Source organism: Chanos chanos, chromosome 15, assembly GCF_902362185.1.
Source record: "Chanos chanos chromosome 15, fChaCha1.1, whole genome shotgun sequence".
Lineage (NCBI taxonomy): Eukaryota > Metazoa > Chordata > Actinopteri > Gonorynchiformes > Chanidae > Chanos > Chanos chanos.
Window position 1 is genome coordinate 14825941 of NC_044509.1, and position 21028 is coordinate 14846968.

The 21028-nt window shown below is 45.1% G+C and overlaps 1 protein-coding gene across 4 annotated transcripts in view; it reads right to left on the reverse strand.

The window, feature by feature from the left end:
• nbeaa (neurobeachin a) overlaps positions 1–21028 on the reverse strand; it is a 104148-nt gene that overhangs the window by 54324 nt on the left and 28796 nt on the right. For all 4 annotated transcript variants that reach the window (XM_030792372.1, XM_030792373.1, XM_030792371.1 and 1 more), the window contains exons 2-6: positions 4979–5210; positions 2989–3089; positions 2345–2440; positions 1842–1963; positions 125–251 (exon numbers count right to left, since the gene is read on the reverse strand). In XM_030792372.1, the coding sequence (XP_030648232.1) occupies positions 125–251; positions 1842–1963; positions 2345–2440; positions 2989–3089; positions 4979–5210 (678 nt within the window). The remainder of the gene's footprint in view (positions 1–124; positions 252–1841; positions 1964–2344; positions 2441–2988; positions 3090–4978; positions 5211–21028) is intronic.

Below are 21028 nucleotides of genomic sequence, written 5' to 3' on the forward strand. Positions count from 1 at the left end.
GAATACGCTCTGCCTAGAACATGTGAACCCTTCAGCCCCACAGTATTTCTGAGAACCTTTAGAACCGACGGCCCTGAGGAAACTACCACATGTGTCCTGTTCCTCCCTTCTAATCAGCACTTACCTTCCTCGGCTGGAAGTCATACTTCACACAATGCTGGAAGCCTTTCCCCTTCGACTTCAATGATGTTACTATCAAACAGTTGCCGACGAAATGTGCAGAGTAGCCAACTCCTTTACTGGTGCGAAAACTAAAGGGGAGAGAAAAGATAAAACAGCGCTCAAGGCCTGGCGTGCGTGAAGCGTGCACAGGAAGAGTCAATCTGACCCCACTGCAAATTTAAGAACATACTGCAAAGCAGTGGGGCTTCTATTTTCATTCACTGCTCCTGCCGCCCCCTCTCCCTCTCCCTCTCTCTCTCCACCTCCCTCTCCCTCTCTCTGTCTCTCTCGCTCTCTCTCCTGCACAGCTCAGCAAGAATTCTAATAAAAAATTCTTATTTTTGTTTGTCTGGGTTTTTTTTTTTCTTTTTTTGGCCATTCTTTCTTCAATGACGAGTACAATGTCTTGTTTTGAATCTACAGGACTGATGAGAGCTGCATTTAAAAAAAAAAAAGAAAAAAAAAAGAAAAAAAAAAGAGCATTTCGCATAAGTGAATTCTAGAAGCAGAATTCTGTGTGTTGTACATTCCGCGCGAGTGTGTTCTGTTTTATCACAGACTGCAGGACAAACATGAAGCAGGACGGCTGTTGTCATGGTGGAAGCTGGAAGCTGACGATAAGGACACTGGGTTATCGGGGGCAGGCCGAAAAGCAGGGCTCCCTCACTAAGCCAATGGCAGAGCTCCACCAAGCTCACCACGGTAACAGAGGAGGGAAGGGTAGGTGGGGGGATTGGGGGGGGGGGGGGGGGGGGGGCAGGAAACAGGATTACATGCTGATTCCTGCACGGTCAGTGCCTCTCAGTTCTCTGAGGTGGAGAGTGGAAGAGGTAATCCTAAGATACCAAAGACTCAGTACAGTCTCCACACAATCCATCATGGGCAAAGACTGCTTACTTTGTAAAAAAAAAAAAAAAATCAGTAAATATTTATTTACCATTAACAGCCAGGATGTCATGCTATTGCTAGACACTAGTTGCAAATTCATATTTTCATCTCTGTTACATGATTGTTGCGAAGAAAAGGGAAACTAACAATATTTAAGGGAGAGGAGGGGGCAAAAAACCCCCAAGTTTGCTGCATTGTATAACATGAGTACATATCATAATGTTTTTACAGCCTGACATAAAGGGTTTTTTTACGCTGCATGATAATTATCTTTGCCCGTTTGAGACCAAAACTGCTACAGATCATGGGCAGCTTCAAGCAATTAAAGATATCCTACAGCACTGACATTTATATGCTGATTATGGAACGTAAAAAACAAAAAGGATATTTTTCTTCAGTTTACATCCTTACAGAACAGAGTAATAATATGGAAGGTCAGGACTAATGAGAGAGACTCCAGCGTTTCTCATTTTATATATATATATATATATATATATATATATACATACACACACACACACATATATACATACATCTATCTCTCTCTCTCTCTATATATATATATATATGTATGTATGTATGTATGTGTGTGTGTGTGTATATGTATATGTATATATATATATATATATATATAAAATCTGTGAGCCCATTATCAAGTCTTTAGGACATGTAAGTATTCACACTCTTCTCTAGTCCACCTTCTGGGGCCAACAACTTTACAGTCTTAGACTTTTGAGATCAGTGAGATCTTCCACTGTGATCTTAAGAAAACTACTATCAGGTGTACTCACCAGTACAGGTAGGGTTTATCCTTATCTACGTTAATGTTGTTGAGTGGGTCCATTCGAAACCATGTGTTGAGAGTGAAGCCGTTTTGGTAAGGCCACTTAGCAATGGGAGGCAGAGCGATAGCCTAGTCACACAAAGAGAAAACCAGAGAGAGCAAAATGAGTCGGCAGCTTCTCACATTCAATCATTAACTGAGCCAAAAAACGTAAAATAAATTCCCTAGACAGATGGTTCGGTCGAGATTTGTAAGAAATCTCACTCTTAGTAACACACGATGAGACTACTTATGTGCCGAAGGTGTGTGTGGATTCTGATGGGACGTGACGTGTATATTCGCGGCGTGTTTTCGGACTGTTCCGTCACGCTAAATGACGACGGCTTGAACAGTCACTCCGACCTCCCTGCGTCACACGGTGCGACAGACCGTTCAGAATGCTGTGCGTAGAGAGGAGACTTCCACTCTTCCTGAAGGGAAAGGGTTAAAAACCAGTGCGCTGCGACTCACCGCTGCACTGCGTCCGGGGAAGTTGAAGAAGGTATCTGGGCCGTGCCTCTGGGGCATCTGGTTTAGCACTGACAGCAGTTTGATGGCATGCCTCGGCTACACGGTGCAGAGGAAGAAAAGAGTCAAAAAAACAAACAAACAAAAAAAGATGAGCCAAGATAGTGGAGTAGCAAACAGGAAGGAACACTTCACTGAAACAAAACATATAAAGGTGAAGAGGGGATAGACAGATAGATGGAGAGATAGATAGATAGATAGATAGATAGATAGATAGATAGATAGATAGATAGATAGATAGAAAGACAGATAGATGGATAGATAGATAGATAGATAGATAGATAGATAGATAGATAGATAGATAGATAGATAGATAGATAGATCTCTACATTTCATCTGCAACTTAATCACCATCGATACCATTTCTGTGGTTCACTGCTCTTATCAGTCACTCCTGCCTGCCACTGTACACAGAGGATCAATACACAGGCTAACCCACAACACATCTGTCCCTGAGTGGGCCTGCGGACAGGAGATCACTGGCCGCGCCCCTCTGGGACACGCTGGGAGAGACTCGGGTATTGATGCTGAGGTATCAGTGGCTGCCCACTTCAGCTCCCAATAGCTCAGCGTCGTACATTACTCACCCACACTCCATTGTCTCCTCTTAACATGCTGAATAGAAGCTTCAGCTCCTTCACCGTGATACTATAACTGGCCAGAACTCCAAGCATATCCACTAACAGATCTGGAGAGAGAGAGAGAGAGAGAGAGAGAGAGAGAGAGAGAGAGAGAGAGAGAGAGAGAGAGAGAGAGAGAGAGGTGTGCGTGTGTGTGTGTGAGAGAGAGACAGAGAGAGAGAGAGAAAGAGAGAGGAGACAGACAGAAAAAAGAGAGTGAGGGTGAGAAAAAGCATTATGAATCAGCACTGGCTTGGCCAAGGTCTGCAGGTTTTATGAGGTGAGCTGGTGTCATAAGCATTAAGCTCAGGATGAACCTTCAGGATGATAGCACTTCATTCACATTCCCCTGCAGCTGCGCTAACACGCTAGGACGGATTTACCTCACTTCAACTCATTTACTCATTCCAATATGAGCATGTTCATCACAGACAGACACAGTGCCCTAGACAGAAATAATACAACCTGCAGAGCACAGCGTTCGTTCAACACCAGCTGCCACGCTAATGTGTTTCTCCGTTGATGCAACAGAAATGCGCAGCGTTAGGGATTCAAACCATGAGTTTTGCGAGGCTGTAAACGCTAACAGGTCGTGCTAACGGACCGCAAGCTTAGCAACAAGACCGTAGGTTTCTTCAGAGCGGTCCAGTGGGAGATTTAGAAGCCCACACATTTAGCACACAGGCCTTTGACACTTACCAATGGGTGCCTAAAGGAAAGGACTGCTCTCTCAGCTGCGGCACAGCTCGCTGACCTAATACAGCCTTGATGCTAGACCAGTGTTCTTACTAGGTCTACTATTACTCGAAAACGTATTACAATCAATCCAAGAGCGATTAAAGACAGCAGCGCACTCAAAACACAGCAGAGAGATAAAGAAAAAAAAAAAAGACCATTTCACGAGCCGAGTAACACGTTCTCGGATAATATTACTGATGTACAGCTGAGGAAATCATTCGAAATCGTTCGGGGGAAAAAAATTAACGGCAAAAAGAGCGAAGACGTTTTTATAATACGCTATCCCATAATGTGTAAAAGTCGCAAATCTTCTTTAAATTGAACAAAAGGAAATGGGATATGAAGAGTTCTAAAGAGATTAATACCGAAATGATTCCTCCTATGTGGATCAGTCAAGGACAGTGTGTGTGAGAGAGAAGGGCTGTTTCAGATATGTGCTTACAGAGACAATTTTACACATTAGCACAGCGTTAAATGAATTGTACGGTCCACTAGCCGTAATTATATAGACATATTGGCCACAGAACACAAAACGAGCTGTGGAGAGAGAAACCGAAACCGTTTTTATGACACCAAGACACAAAACTGCACGGCACAATAAAAGCGTGGTACATCGTGCGTTTCGCTGCCTCTCACTCAACACGCAAACAATACCGCCCAGATCACAGCTGTCAATCAGGTTTTTTTTTGGGGGGGGGGGGGGGGGGGGTATGTAATTAACTTCATCTAAGAAATTTCTTCATTTGAAATGACTAAGTCCTCTCCTGGGAAAAGACAAAGTAAATAACCAAAGCCTCAATAAAAAGTGGTAAGTAATTCAGTCAATACAGGGCTAATTAAACAGGACGTTCACCCTTGTTGACATATGGACCTAGTTTGGCTGCCTCGTTGTAATTAAACAGTCCATGTGATTTCTTCTTCTTATGTTACTTCAATAGACCAGTGTTCAACAATGTTCTTTTTTTCCCCCCTTTTTCTGTTTACATTTTGAAATCCCATGAGATTTTCATTAGCTGCCTAAGCAAAATCAACTTTAAATCTTTAACAACTTTACAAGACCCACTTGACATTAAAACACACAAACACAAACATCCAGGGTATCAAAGGCATCAGACAAAGGGGTATAACATGCCCACAGGAAGAAGAAAAAAGCTTTCAAGGATTTTCTGGATCCAAAGGTCACGACAGTCATAGAGTAGCCTAAGCGTAAAGCTCTTACCTGCGATCATGTCGTCGACAGAGCCCATCTTGAGCAGGACCTGTTGGATGAGGCCCACCTCGGTGCTGGTCTGCAGGTTGCGTACGCTCTTACGCAGGATGGCTGTGAACATGCTCCAGATCTCGGCCTGGCACGTCACGTCACAGTGCTCCAACAGCTCCACCATGCAGGCTATGCTCTCCGCATCCTGAATGATGAAGTTCATCTCCAGGTCAAACTCGCCACCGACCAGCTGGATCACAGAGAGACAGGAGAAGGAGGGAGAGAGAGAGAGGGAGAGAGAGAGGTGGAGAGAGGATGAAAAGAGGACAGGACAGAGAGGAAGACAGATGGGAGGGACACAGAGAGTAAGGAATGAGGGAATTGTTCAAGGAAAAGAGTGATGCAGAGTTGTGAACGGATGGATAGAAAGAGAAACAGAGAGAGAGAGAGAATTATTAAGATGGATGGGTGAATGGACAGATGGATGGACGGATGGATGGATAGAGGAGAGAGAGTGGAGGCGGGAGAGAGAGAGAGAGAGAGAAAGAGAGAGAGAATATTATTAAGAAAGGCTGTTTGATCAGGAACAGAGCAGAGAGCAGCAGTGTCACTGTGATAAACACTGATTGCCCTATGAGAGGGTCATTTTCCGCCGCCAGCAGACAGGGAGGTAATAGCATATTTAAACCCCCCCACACACACAGACACACACCCAGATACACACACTTCCTCCTATTGGTTCAAAGAGCTCCACGGAGAGCACAGAAAACATAGAAAACAATCAGAGATTCTACTTTCGCTGCAAACAATAATCAATGGTATTACTCTCATAGCTCAACAGGCATGAAATTGGCTAGCCCCCGATGCTAAACCGTACCGCGGGGTAAATAAAGTGGGCATCTTGAAATAAAGACTCGACGCTCGGCAAATGATAGTTTATGGAATGGCCAGCGCTAACCACAAGCATAAGTAGCTCTGTCCAGAGTTTCTGTGTGTTTGAGGAGAGGCAGGAAATGCTGATCGAGTCTGTAGGGTTATATCCGATTTATGTCCGATCCGAGAAGGTTACCACAGGAGCCACATTAGAAGTTTGAACATTTTTGTAGATTGTTGTCAACGGAGACAAATGTTGGCTATCTTTATCTACTGTTGAATGGTAATGGTTAAAAAAGAGGGCGTTATTTCAGTTTTGACTCTTCATATACAGAATATTCATTCTTTAAAATAATCACTTCACCTGCCCTCTTCCTAATCAATTATCAGTTGATGTCAGTAATTCATCAAACTTTGGCAAAACATTCAACCGTGACCTTGTTTTTAATGAACACTCTAGGGGCCCTGTAAAGGCATCACTTGCTTAAAAAAGGGAAATTAAATGAATTTTTTACAGTCACAACCCCAAAGACCAGAGAGAAGCCTTTGCTAGAGCCAGTCTTGTAAAACACACTGTAAGTAACCCACAAGCTGAACGTACAAGTGTTCTGGCAGCGCTCCGTCATCAAAAATCACGGTTTGAAAAATGACGCTCAGTCTGACCGGGGTGGGGGAAAAAAAAAAATCGTAAATCTAGATGGAGTGCGAGCATGCGAATGTAGGAATGGTAGAGTGAGATGGTGTGAGACATTAAGACTGTCACGGTCACCGTGTCTAATGTAGAATCTATAACCAGTTCACTGACAGGGAGAGCTAAGGACGGTCAGTTCAATAGAGCCCCTTACACCCCATTAGCTCTTGTGCTCATTAGCAGCTGGAAGATTAATCGCATCAAGTTTGCTCATCAATAATCTCACCAATTATTTGGCACGACGTGGCAGGGGATGTTTGGTGAACTCCAAAAAAAAAAAAGTATTGAAATTGAGCCCCCTAAATTGCAAACACAATACTGTTTACCACAGTGAAATTTCATATATGGTAAAACACTGTATTTTGACAGAACACAGACTAAAAATGTAAATTTCTAAAACATCTAAAAAAAAAAAAAATGCACTATGATTCTGACAGGGGTGATCAAGGCTAAACATATATTTTATTTCAAAATAAATACAAACCCCCAAAAAACAAACCAATTCATAGTCCAATGCTGAATGAGTCATACAATGTAACTCTGATCAAATATTCACAGAAACAACACAAACTAACGAAACCCCACGACCCTGAGCTGACTACTGCACGGAGATTAAGGGAGGGATAGAATGAGACAAGGGCTGTCTGCTTCCCACACAGGAAGGCTGATGCACAGGTTTTACCTCAGATGATACAACAGATACAACTAAGTCCCACAGTTTCTCATGATTTGGCTGTGTGTGGAGTCATTCGTCTTTTTTTTTGTTCGTTTCTATTTCTTCTCTTTTTTTTCCCCAGTTCCTTTCATCTGTTCTTTCATTGTCGTGATGCCAAGTCAGTCGTTTGCAATAGCTCAACAGCGACTCTCGATAGCTGGAAGCGCTTTTAATTGCTCTGTGAGGGACTCGATCAAGTGGGACTTAAAAAATGTATGTTAACAGAGAATTTACACGATTCTTCAAACAGTCATCTATGACAAATAGGTTATTCTCTGTATTTCAGAACTCTTCCCCTAGCCCCAGTGTGAAAACTCTGGCCTCTGTGGTCTTCTGTTCCACTACTATTACACATAGAAATGTCTGGCAAATTGTTGTATTTGTGGGGTATTTGGTAGCTATCGAAGTCCTTGCGTTGTCTTTAGAATTTTTGGCTGTTGCTGGACTTCATTCACTCGCTAAGCTTTCCGGCATTTCTCAGCAGATCAATTACTGAGCTCTGGCTCTTCTAACTCTATTTCAGAAACAACTCTGGTCGCTGTTTCCGAAATAAGCTAATTCATCTCCAAAGGAGACAAACACCAAAGTCCAATAAACATGGGCCGAGAAATCCGATTTGCTTGTTTTTTTTTTGTTTTGTTTTGTTTTTTCTTTTTTTTTCTGAGAAATAACACGGCCTAAATAAGGCACATCACAAGCTCAGCATTATTCATCAGATAATAAGATGAATGTTACGACTTGTGCGCTAGCTACAGACTCGGGTAGGACACAGAGCTCTGCTCTGGTCTGAGTCAATACAATATCCAATTTGTTCCCCTTGTCTTATGAAAACGTCTTTCCCCTACGCGATTGTCCTGCGGCACGAAACGTTAAACTTAAGCCAGCGTTTCGTTCGCGTTGTGACTGGCTGTTCAAAACAGCGGAGGAACAGGGACAAGGAGCGCCCCAAATCGAATAAGCAGGTCGGTGTAGTGGGGGGGGGGGGGTGCAGGGAGCATGCTTACACCAGGCCAGCACAGGGGTATCGATCCTTAGCATACACAATCCATTAGCTGAAATTAGCCAAAGCCTTCAGGCATTGAGGCGAGGAGAAAGAATTAATTCTCTTGGCATTGAATTTCTACTTTCCTTTGAGAATCCCAATTAGACGGCCTCCTCAATATCCCGGTCATATCTAAACATCTTAACATCTTTATTTCCCCCCCCCCCCCCCCCCCCCCCCCCCCCCCGTTAGGAGAAATCAAGAAAACGGACATGAGAAAATGGCTAGTTTGGACGCAAGGTCGACGAGCGCTACAACATGTGGTACAGTAAAAGGTTAAAAAAGAAAAGAAAAAAAACCCCCACTAAGATGAACAACTCTCTAAATTTCTGCCCTAAGTTGTAGTACAAGTGAGAAAAAAAATATACAACTAAAGAGCCTAAGATTCTGCTCTTGAGAATGACTGTCAACCATTTCTAAACAGTTTGCAAATGTAACGCGGTCTGGCTGTAATAAAATGCTGAAAATACAGTCTGACAATAGATTATGAGGGGGCCTCTCTAAATGGGTGAAAATAACAGTGCCTGATGTTTAACGTAAGGTTGCCAAGCAACAGTCAATTATCCAAACCATTGCTACATGCGTGTACATTCCAGTTGTATCATTAAAGCTTTGCAAGACCCATGAGAAGAGAACCGGCATCATCTCCTCCGGCGTTTTTCAGCGTCGTTTGCGGACTCGCTCGAGTCGCTCAGCGCTCCACCGATGGTGCATCATTCTGAGGGCTAAGGTTCTCCTGTGTCTCAGCACAGTAACAAGGATCATGTTCTTTCGAAGTGTTTCTGTGTGACAACCATGATGATGCAAAAGACTGCAATCTGTGCAGACAGAGGCTGGTGGGGGTCCTCCAAACATCAGACTATGAGAAGCCAGACCACTTTTAGCTTTTTTTTTGTTTTTTGTTTTTTCCCCCCTCGCTACTGTTTTCTCATCATTACACAAAAAAACAAACAAGCAAGCAAGCAAACAAATAAATAAACACTGGTAAGGCTTTAGGGCCAATCAGAATGGCACGGGGCGCATTACTGCCTTGTGCTTATGTCTCGGCTAATGTTTCTTAACTCAATAAGCTTGAACACGCTCTGCGATCGATTAGTCCTCCTTTCAGATGTCCACTGTGCCGCCCCCAAACCCCTCACCCCCTCCGACCCCCCACCACCCCCACCCCCCCTCCCCAAACAGCATCCCTGGAGGCTGACCTTTCCCTGGGTTCTTTGAATGTTGGGCCTGTGAAGCCATGGGACGTAGACTTCACAAACACAAACACACACACACACAGGGTAGGGGCAGTCTCTGAGGTAGAACAAGCACCCCCCTCCCCCCCCATCACACATACACGCACACACACACACCCGGCTCTGTTCTACTCTGCCCTTCCTGTACTTTGGACCCCATCAGTCACCCTCTCTCTGGTCCAGAGTTGGCCTTTTCCTTGTCAAAGGGCTTCCCCTCAGGCTACTTACCCTTGATTTGTCACCTAAACAAGCGCACATGACTTCAGCGCTAGTAAACAGCCTTGGATTTAATCCTGTAAGCTGCTTGACCCCTGACCTCCGCAGCCACAGACGTGACCTGCTGTCATGTGCTAATTGGCTGAGGTGCTTATTTTCACAATGTCCTTTACGCACATCATTGCTTTTGTTTTGCGTGGTTTCTTTTTTTTCTTTTTTTTTTTGGTTTGTTTGTTTTTCATGTAACACTATTTATGTACCAAAAGGGCAAAATGTCTGAAAATGACCTGTGAATCTAGGGCTCCTTTTCTGCTCTGCCATGAAAATATTTCAATTACGTTATTTCTAACACAAGTAATTCACCTTCGATCTCAGAGACTAATTCTAAGAATTAAAGAGCATGTGTAATACTGAATTGGTACTGCATATCGGCTGAAATCAGGACAGACAACACCTACTTAAAACTGACTATAAGCCGCACAACATATTCCATCACACTCCTCATTAAATTCAGTGATACTCACTGGTCCCGATATACACATCACCGTCTTGGTGATGTCGTCTCCGTCGACGATTGTGTCTGGTGATGTCTGAATGCGACACGCAGACACAAACGCTTGCGGCTAGGCCACTGCCGCGTGTTCTGATTTAGACTTTCATGTTTTTGCTTTAGCGACACTGTCCTGCTAGCTCATCCTATGCTAATGCTGAGCCCTCAGACACAACCGGCTACAAGTTATGTAGTCACGAGCACAGAGAGAAATGGGGGGGGGGGATAAATGCTGAAATCTGGATCTATGGCAATCGAAAAGAAAAAAAATTAAAATCCTATTGTCTTACTGTGCCTCAAAACTAGCCTCTGCCAGGCTAAAAAAACAAACCAAACAAAAGACAAACAAAAAAAAACCCCAACATGACTAATATCCTTCCTATATTCATCCACATCAAACATGAGAGCACAGAGTATGCCTGCATGAAGACCCAGTATGACTGGAGTCCTAATGGAAGAAGAAGAGTTTTTTTCCCCCTCAAGGTGAAGTAGCAACAGACGTGAACTAAGGCTTTTTTTTTTTAAGGGGGGGGGGGGGTTACCACACACGAACACAGTATCAGACAGTTAGCATACAACCGCTTTGAAGTGTTTGCAGACCTCTCTTAAAAATGGAGTTATAGGTTGTTGTTTTCATTTGGGGGGGGGGGGGGGGGGGGGGGTTGGTGACACCTGAGAAATTGAAAGGTAATCATTGGAACTAAAGCTTCGGCACGAAGAAATGTTTCCACGCAGAGATAAGTGTGTCCTGCCAAAAATGCCATTTAGTGATGCAGCTTGAAACTAGAAAGCGGTTTGACTTAATTGACAGAGTATTTTGATGGATAGTTGGGTACAAGCGCTCTGGACGTGTAAGGAAGCCTGTTCCAGTGGACCAGCAAGCAGCTAATTATGCTCTTGCAAGCGTTGCAGTCCTGTCCATAACAGACGGAGCCAAACAGTGAGGCATCTGGCACCATCTATACCATCTTTGGCACGACTGCTTGGTTTTGGCGCAAGCACTGAAACGCTGCACTTTTCACAGCATCAACTCAGATAAGGACTCGTCCACCTAACCCTTGTCCAGTCGTCCAGTGGTACACCTTGGATTACAGCTTTGGGACGAGTCTAGCTCTGGCTTACCATAATTATCTGTGAACATAATAAAGTAGCTGCTAATATCCAGCACTGGAATAAGAGGAACTAAGAAGTTAGGACATTGGAAATTATCGTTCCGTATCAAATGGCAGTACGAAGAGATACTGGTTCATTTTGGTTAGATGTTGATGGTTGTGCAGACTGGTTGTTGGTCATAAGAAGATCTGGCTGTATCCGGGGAAAGCTAAGAGACAGAGCAGAACTTCTGTTTGTCTCTAAATCTCTGCTTCTACTGGCCGCACCTCTGTTTGGACACTCTTCCATGGATTTTGATTTTCATTCCTTTTTTCCAATTGCTTCCAGTCAGATATTAGAAGGATTACTCTGGCCTGACCATCTGTTCTCCAGTGTGCCACTGTGTTTTCTCTCTCTCTCTCTCTCTCTCTCTCTCTCTCTCTCTCTCTGTCTACGCCTTGGCATGCGGAAAGCTCTGGTTGTTTGACACGTCGAGTGTCGAGCGCGCACTCCCGCCTGCAGCTCACGTACTCCCAGTGACCGGGGTCACTTTCTACTCATCAGATCGCCCTGCAGGACGACCATCAATCCATTCCCTCTCCTTGAGGATGTAATCTAAAACCTATAAACAAAAAAATCAGCCCTGTCTTAGAACCAGGCGCGGACGGAGTCCCTGTTACGCGGTGACCTGGGCACGTCCTGGCACCAGCCTTCCTCCCTCCCGACAGAGAGGAGAGCCAAGGCCGGGGACAATAGAGGCTGAAGTGTTGAGCCACGTGAGGGAGCCTCACAGTCGCAGTCTCAGCTTAGAGTGACGCTCTCAGAAACTTATAGACCAATCCACTTCACGTCCTCTACTGACAACATACAATTTTCAGCTCTGCCAGCTAGGACACTTAATGAAGTCCCAAGAGGACTGGGCAAGCAGGTGACTTTAATGAGACTATCTGAGTGAACAAAGCTCCATAAACCTCGGAGAGCATAAAGTAGAGAAACTTAACGCGAAGAAAAAAAAAAGAATAAAACTGTCTTCTGTGCGGACAGCTGTCAGTGTTGTGAGAGTTAAAATTAAGAGACAGTGAGAAACAAAAACAAACAAACAAAGTGAAACACCCAACATTTCTGGGGAACTTTTCCTGTTGGCAGTAGAGTTAGTTAGGTATTGTTGCTTTTTATGAAGTGCAGTGGTTTTGGCTACTGTGAGTGCTGTGAATCCACAACACCAGTTTGAAATAACTTGCAACTTCTCTTTTGCGCGTGTTTTTTATTAAACAACCTTTGGCGCATCAAAGCAACACAGTCTTATCAACCTCATCATCCTCATGAGGTACGGCGCAAACCCGTGTCAGAGTTCGGTTTTACTCTTAAACAGCCGCTTCAAAAACAACGTCCTCAGGTCAGAGGGCAAAGGACAAGCAGAGCCGGGCCGATCAGTCATTAGTTAACGTTAGGCCAGAGAGGGACAAAAGGCCCATTGAAGGCTGCATCATTAATCTAGGCCTTCAAAAGGCTTTGCTCAGCGGCGTCGGCGGAGAGAGAGAGAGAGTGGTCTAATTACGTATTCGCTTCCCTAGGGTAATTTGCACCCATTGTGCTATGAGAGCCAAATCAAGACACGAGATCACAGATTAAGCACTTAACGCAAGCAGAGTGGAGCTTTTCACAGCAGAGCAGAGAGGGAGAGAAAGAGAGAGAGAGAGAGAGAAAGAGAGAGAGAGAGAGAGAGAGAGAGAAATGGAAATGCAGAGAGATAATTAACGTTGGTGTTTGACACTCATCAGAATCTCTCTGTGCCTGCCTACAGTCAAGACGCGGAGATCAAGCGTCCATCTACGTCCCCGCTCTCGTAAGCTGACTGTTTATATTTCGCACACTTTTACATGACGCACCGGGACTGGATGAATTACCCAATATTTGACATACAGCCAGAACGACCCCGGGGCCCGGCCCATGTGAGCGCTACGGCCCCCCCCAGACCTTCCTCAAATAAGTATCTGAAGCATGTGAATGAGTGGGCCCTGTCCCAATTCTCTTCAGTGCTTCCTTTCCTTGTGACTTCCTGTCCTTGTGACCTTGGTCTCTTAACTGACGTGCTACGGGCAGTTCTAAGGAGGACTGTCAGGCGATCTGTCACGTGATCTTTTTTTCGGTGTCCCTCCGCTCTGATAGAACTGTAACAACTTTGGCAGAAAAAGGAAGCGAGGTGCAGGAGCTGTGGGAGAACAGTGGGACGAGGCCTGGTCCTGGTCCTTTTCACACAGCCTGCCAGAACACACTTACATGAGCTGTGTCTGGTGATGACAGAGCCTAACAGAGGGATGTGATAGAAAGGGAGTGAAGGGTGAGAGAGAGAGAGCAGAATGAGGTTTAGCGAGGTTGAGAAGGGGTTGGGGCTTTGTCGGGGGGGGGGGGGGTTTAACATGACCTGGGCTCTGAGATACGGGGCCGTAGAGTTGATGAGGTCAGGCTAAAGGCTAGCAGTGTTTCCAGGCCTGATGGGGTCGGGCCGAGGGGTGGGGTTGGGGGAGGGGGGGGGGATTTGCGCGGTCAGACTAAGGGACGGACGGTGGGGGGTTGATAAGGCCAGGCGACCATATGGCTCTCTCCCTGGACTTTGCTACGCTGAATACACGCGTTTGATGAGACAGATCAACGTCTGGGCAGCGTAACCTCATTTCCTGTTGACTCTGTGAGAGTGTGTATGTGTGTGTGTGTCTCTGTGTGTCTGTGAGCACATCCTGCCATAATTCGGCGTACCCGGTTTCTAAAAGAGCAGATCTAAGATGCGTCATGTGCAGCACAGCATGGTTTCAACCCCGAGACTGAATTCTGATCATGGAGAGAGGCTTTATTTTTTTTTCTTAACATAGGAACATCTGTATGTATCTTTCCTTTATGTATGCATAGACCAGCATAAGCACACACATATGCACACTCAGACAGTCACACACTGATCAATGAGGCAAGACAAGAGTCTTTGTTGGTTCTGATTATGTTTTCATGAGCAGAGGCTGCATTCTCTTCCCGACGGCCATCTGCTCAGTCACTTTCCCAAAGCCCCCTGGGAAACGCAGTCCAGGGGGTTCCACTTTTCCTCAGCTTGCATTCGCTGCCGTAGTCAATCAAAATGTCACAGCTTGTCAATGTCATTTGGGTAAGAGACAGTGAGTAAGATTAGGGTGGGCAACCCTGTTCACAAAAGGCGCATTTTTCTCCTCGTCAACAAAATTTCAAATAAGCGTGGAGGTCATGACTCCAGTGTGTGTAAACGCTGGATTAAGCCACACAAACATGTGTTGGCCATCAACCTCAGGTGAGCACTGGACCACTGAAACAAAGGCTGATAAGGCTTCTTTGCTCTGTAAATTTACCCCTGGATTTTGCTGTTCAGCTGCAGAGGCGGGGAGGGGGGGGCGGGGGGGGGGGGGGGTGGTTGCTGAACAGAGAAAAAGGCTCAAAGATCAACATAAGAAAAACCAACATGCCTCTAGGTTGACATTAGACTGACAGAGATAGACAGAGAAAGAGGGAGGGAGAGAGAGACAAAGAGACAGAAAGAGACAGGGTGGGGGGGGGGGGGGTTGGGTGTCTCATGATCACCAGGTCCTGCTTTAATTGAGCAGCATTGGTGAAAGCAGGCAGAAAAGAGCTAAAAAAAAAAGAAAAGAAAAAAAACCCTCCTGAATTGTAAGAAGAGGTATCCATTTAAAAAGAATGACACGCGACTGCTGAGATTCCCAAATGGATCCATTTACCATGCAAACAAAGCCAAATGTGCTTGATGTATTTACCCTTTGATAAACTCCAAGAGATCAATACACCATGTGGACCCTCCCCTCCCTGGCGTTTTAAAACGGACACAATGCCTAGGAATCAACTCAACAATGCCCTGTCCACACAAACAGGATCTTTCAGATGAATACCGGCGGGAAACCTTTTTCATTCTCTGTACAACACTGCAACTTGTGTAAAAATGTACCAGAGAACAGGGTTCTCTTCGTTTGTAACTGGCCGCCGAATATGAAAATACCAACCACAAAATCAATGGGAATTGTTTATTACACTGTCTGATCGCGGTTGTCTGAGCTTTCTGTTAGCACCTACGCTTTCCTCTTCATAAAACTCACTCCCAGCAGTTTCCTAACACAGGACTGAAGGACATTCAAGGTCACCAAACACAAGTTTCCCTGTGAGCAAACATGTAAAATACAGAATGGGACAAACATGAAAAAACAAAAGCAAAAAACAAAAAAAAAAAAAACGACGAGAGCATGAAAACAGACAGGCACGCGCAAGAGAAAAAGGACAATGTTTCTCTGCCATGCATTTTAAGTGGAGACAGGGTCCACAGCCCTGGGTAAGAGCCACGCAGAAGACGTCCTCCTCCTCACTCTCTCATGTCTTCTCTTTTCTTTTTTTTAAAGCAGCTTTCTCTCGCTCGCTCGCTCACTCTCTCTCTCTCCCTCTGTGTTTGCTTGCTGGAGGTGTCTCCTTCGTGCAGTGCACACCTGTTTGTCACATCTGTAGTGGGCTTGTCGAGATGAGCGTTTTCCTGAACAGGACTGCATTCAGATCAGTTCGCCGTTAATTACTCTGTCTCAACTGCGTCCCCCGCACACAAACTATCTTCCATTATTACCCCAAACAATTCAAAGCAATTAAACTCTGCTCACTGCCAAATATGCACTTAATTAGGGACGTGCGTGGGGGCCATAATAAATGCTGCCACATGCCACTGCATTTCTCATCGTCAAAAAAGACTTTTTTTTGTCCTTGTCATTGTCATAAAAAAACGAAAGGAAAGAAAGGGAAAAGGAAAGAGAGAAAGAAGAAAAAAAACCCAAACTTTTAAAATGCAAACATCAACAGTGTCATTCTGCTCCTACTCTAAATCACAATGTACAATGTACAGGTGGGTTGTTGTTGTTGTTGTTGTTGTTGTAAGAAAAAGCTGAATTTGGGCTACACCCTGTTCATTTTAAATTCAAATGTCTATATGGTCAGCGGTCTAAAATGACCATTTCACCAGCTGTTTCCAGACCCTATGTGGCATATGGTCTTATGTGGGGCAGTAAATGATGTTTGTGTGCAGTGCCGTTTGGTCTCTGAACATGGACCCATTTCACAGACGTTCACAAGCAGCTGCACAGCATTTTTTCCCCAGAAACGAGTTAAAAAAAAAAAAAATACGGTTTTCAGAAGGAGGCGTGAAATCGGACAGAGCTAGGGGAGCGATACATACACAGTGTCGTTGGAAGACAAACAGAGAAACAGAGATGGGAGTGAGTCACACAGAGAGAGAGAGAGAGATAGAGAGAGAGAGAGAGGGAGAGGGAGAGAGAGAGAGAGAGAGAGAGAGAGAGAGAGAGAGGGAGCGATGGCCAAAAGCATAAACCCACACATCTCCCTTATCATCAATAGGCAAGGTCTGCATCAGCTCCAATCAGCCGTGATTACAGAGAGAGAGAGAAGAAAGATGGGGAGGCAGGCCTCAGGGTAGTGTCGTACCACCTGCCAATCAAACCACACACTCCTGACCAGCCTAGGCATCCATCAAAGTCACAAAAACGCCCATAGCTTTTTCATACATTAAAGGCCTAGAGAAAACACATAGGCACATGCACACACATACTAAATACATTTGCTCAGAACCTTACAAAGACGGAGCGACAGGGATGAGGGGTGTGTATGTGTGTGTGTGTGTGTAAGAGAGAGAGAAAGAGAATGGGAAAGAAAGAGAGAGAGAGAGAGAGAGAGAGTGGACAGAGGCCCATGATGTATGGTATAAATTTCCATTCATTACAGCGACGCTGAGCACGCCACAGTGATTGCATTTGTGCTAAAACATAATCGCGAGGCCAACACCACGCCACTCGCTAAAGCGAAGCCGCCGCCCCGCAGCGAGATACGGCCAGTTCATATAGTCGATAACACAGCAGAATGGATTCAACATACAGATAGACACCCTCACAGCTGTGGGAGAAAGTGAAAAGCCATCAATCTGATCAAGACTCACAAAGAACAGAGTGTTTCCAGGCCTCTCTCTCTCACTCTCACTCTCTCTGATTTCTTTCAATGAACAGCCGATATCTATCATGTGATGAGACTGTCTTTACGCACAATCAGCCTGCAGGGGGCAGCGTGAGTGGCACGCAGGGCCAAACGTGGGCCATGTGTAGTCCACTCTGCATGAGAGCGTTTTACCACACTCTCTGCTCTTCTGTACAGTCATACACAAGTGTTAGCTCAAAGACAGACGGAGAGAGAGAGGAACAGGAGCGAGAGAGAGAGAGAGAGAGAGAGAGAGATGGGGGGGGGGATGGGAACAGGAGAGAGAGAGAGAGAGAGAGAGAGAGAGAGAGAGAGAGGGGGGGGGGGGTGGGAACAGGAGAGAGAGAGAGAGAGAGAGAGAGAGAGAGAGAGATGGGGGGGGGGGTGGGGACAGGAGAGAGAGAGAGAGAGAGAGAGAGAAAGGGAGAGAGAGAAATCTTTTCATGGGTCATCAGATGTGTTTCACTTGCTAAGCAAATCTAGAGTGATCAATACTCAGCCCTGTAGCCAAGGTATCCTTCAGCCAATGAGAATGCAGAGCTCACACAGAGAGGAGCTGACAGTTGCTCATTTCCCTTTAGTGTAGATATAATGTGCGATCTGACCCTTCTCTGGCTCCGCCTCCCCTCCCCTCCCCTCCACACTCATTTGGCTCTGAATGCGGTGGGATATATTTGGACAAACAATTAAACGCTACATCGTTGGTTACGCGGTGGAGACAGGCTAGTCTGTCGTGTTGATTGCGCGACTGCAGATCCACGCGGGCTCAGTAAGCACATCTTTCCCTCCCATTTCACGCTCTGCTGAACCAACCCCCCCTCCCTGGAAGACGCCGTGGAAAGACAGTGACTCTAGTTCATGTCTCCTCTGTTCTCCTCTCTCTCATCCATCTTTCGTTCTCTTCTTTCCTCCCCTCTCCTCTCCTCTGTGCATGCTATTCTCTCTTTCCCTCTCTCTTCTATCTGTGTTTCTTTGCTCTCTTTAAATCTTTGAACAAAACCTTAATCCTTAATGCCTTCTGTCTGTTTTTCCACTGTTTTGCTTTTTTCCTGTCTGCCTTTCTCTGCTTTTCCTCACTGTTCAGACATTCTTCTGTTTGATGTGCGGACATCACTGTGGTCTCATCGACAGAGTGTAGCATTGCAGAGAGCCAAATGCACCTCATACATACATGTATGAATACATATTCACCGCCACATTCACAATACATGTGCGTCCCTGGAATAAATATCGAAACATCCAGGCGCCGATGTTTTCTCGCAGCCCTGTGCGAGTCTGCGTTGTTTTTATCTGCAAAAGCAGAGACATGGAGAATGTTCTCTTTTTTTTCCATTAGGCTTCTCTTTCAAGCCGGATCAAAGATACACTAAAAATCAAGCGCTCTTTTCAAAAGCCTTCTTAAAATCAAAAGCTTGTGGTTGACTTGTGTGTACACAGGCATATGGGTGAGTTCTGTGTGTGTGTGTGTGTGCGTGTGCGTGTGTGGGGTGTACATCTCTTCTACTTCAGCGTTCCCTCAAATCTGTTTTTTTTTTCTTTTTTCCCCGCTCTGCACATGTTGAATTGGCCAAACTTTATCAGTACAGATAGTGATGATGGGGTTTTTTTTTTTTTGGGTGGCCTACTTTAAGCATTTGGATATCACACTGAAGCACAGCGTGTGAAAACTGACCAAAATTTCTCTTTCAGAGGACATGTTCTCATTTTAATCTCTTGTCCATCAAAAAACAACACGCTCAAAACAAAACAAAAACAAAAATAGCCCCCAAAAATATTACATTTCGTAATTAATATGTTTTAATGTTCTATTCTTATCATTTTGCACAAATGTTAATATCAGCCCCTATGGTTCATACATGCAGGCTAGTGCTTTTTTGTTTGTTTGTTTATTTTTGTTTATTTATTTTTTATCTTCTTTTATATATTTCTCAACACTGACTACTCAGGTGTCTCCTGTAAAATGTTCTAGGGATATGACCTCGTGTAAACAGTGGAATTCTGCCTCCTTTGAAAATGATCGTCTCTCACAGAGACTCGTCTGGGTCTGGCCAAAAGAATCTTTTATGGAGATTCTAAAAAAAGAGATGCTGGTTTAAAAAAAGAAAAGAAAGGAAAAAGAAAGAAAGAAAAGCCCGTGTCCAGCGATGAGCTACAGTGCCAAGTCCACTGACAACACTGGCTGCTCTCTCTGAGTGCTGTGCCATGTGCCCAACTCTCCAGGATGGATTAAGATCACTACCAACGCATCTACTCACACGCAGCAAGTGAAAAGCCCTTGTGCCTGCCACTCTCTGATTACATACATCATCAAGCTCTTCTTTTTTCTCTACACAATTAAATCCGCCTTCTTGGCTGAAAATGCAGTGGAATTAGCACAGTGACGCCACCCCCCCGCCCCCCCCCCCCCTGCCCGCACACCACCGTGCCCTGCTCCCCACACCCTCCTGAGCAACGACGTCTGCTACAGAGGGCTTAGAGAGGCTGTTGTAACCATGGCGACTGGACAGCGCAGAGCTGGAGTCAGTTTCAAGGTGAGTTGCTAGTAGCTGTTCAAAGTGAGAGGGGAGAGAGGGAGAGAGAAAGAGAGAGGGAGAGAGAGAAAGAGAGAGATGCACGTGTTTACGGGGGGCCAGAGCACATGTGTGAGCAGACAGATGGGAAAGTCAAGAGAGGTCAAAGATGAGTCTGTAGGATGGATCCTGAATAACCTCCAAAACTCCGGAAAAACCGGATGGGGCTGCCAAAGCAATAAAGCCGCGGAAACGTGTCCCAGACGTTTCGCGTCAGCTTTATTAAAAACGTGAGTCGAATCTTAAACCCCTTTTAGCTAGGCCCAGGGGTATCCTGTTTCGCTGTGAAACAGAACAAACTGAAACTTGTTTTTCCCGATGAAAGTCGACTAGCCTGCTTGCTAAAGATCAGCTAACGGTCCACTCACACGTTAGCCGCGACTCGACAGAAAGGCTAATGCGTAGTTGTCATAGTATCACAACAGGTCCTCGTTTCCCTCTCTGCCATGTTCCTACTTTCCTGTTAAATGTCTCTTATGAAAAAAAAAAAAAAAAGCACACTCACATTTAGCTCCGCAGCAAGTGGAGGGACCAAATCATTTCCGCGTTGCTCGATTTGACATTTCCACATGGATTTTAAAGCACCAGAAACGGGATGAAAATTCAGAGCGTGTTCATTTCCTTACCAAAAAAAAAAAAAAAGAAAAAGAAAAAAAAAAAACACACTAGTTACCTTTAAATACACGTTTATGTCCATATTAAACGTTTTAATTAAGATTCGGGGAAGAAGAGGCCTGAGGGCAAGCGGTGCAGTGACGTGAGTGTTAAACATGACGAGTGAGATGAAATTATGAAAACTAGGCCTCGGCCACGTTGCAGCTGACTGATTAGGTTTGCACCGCGTCTCCTAAACCCAAAGGCATGGGAAAGTGGATTTGCGCTTTGGCTCGGCGAGTCTGTGACTAGAATAACAGGCCCGACCCTCGGCCCCTCTGCCCCTGGGCCCCCAGGCCTAGGCCCGCCCGCGTCCTCTGCTATGCAAATAGCGAAAAGCACTTCATTAAACCACCGCGCTTCACACCGAAAGTCACTG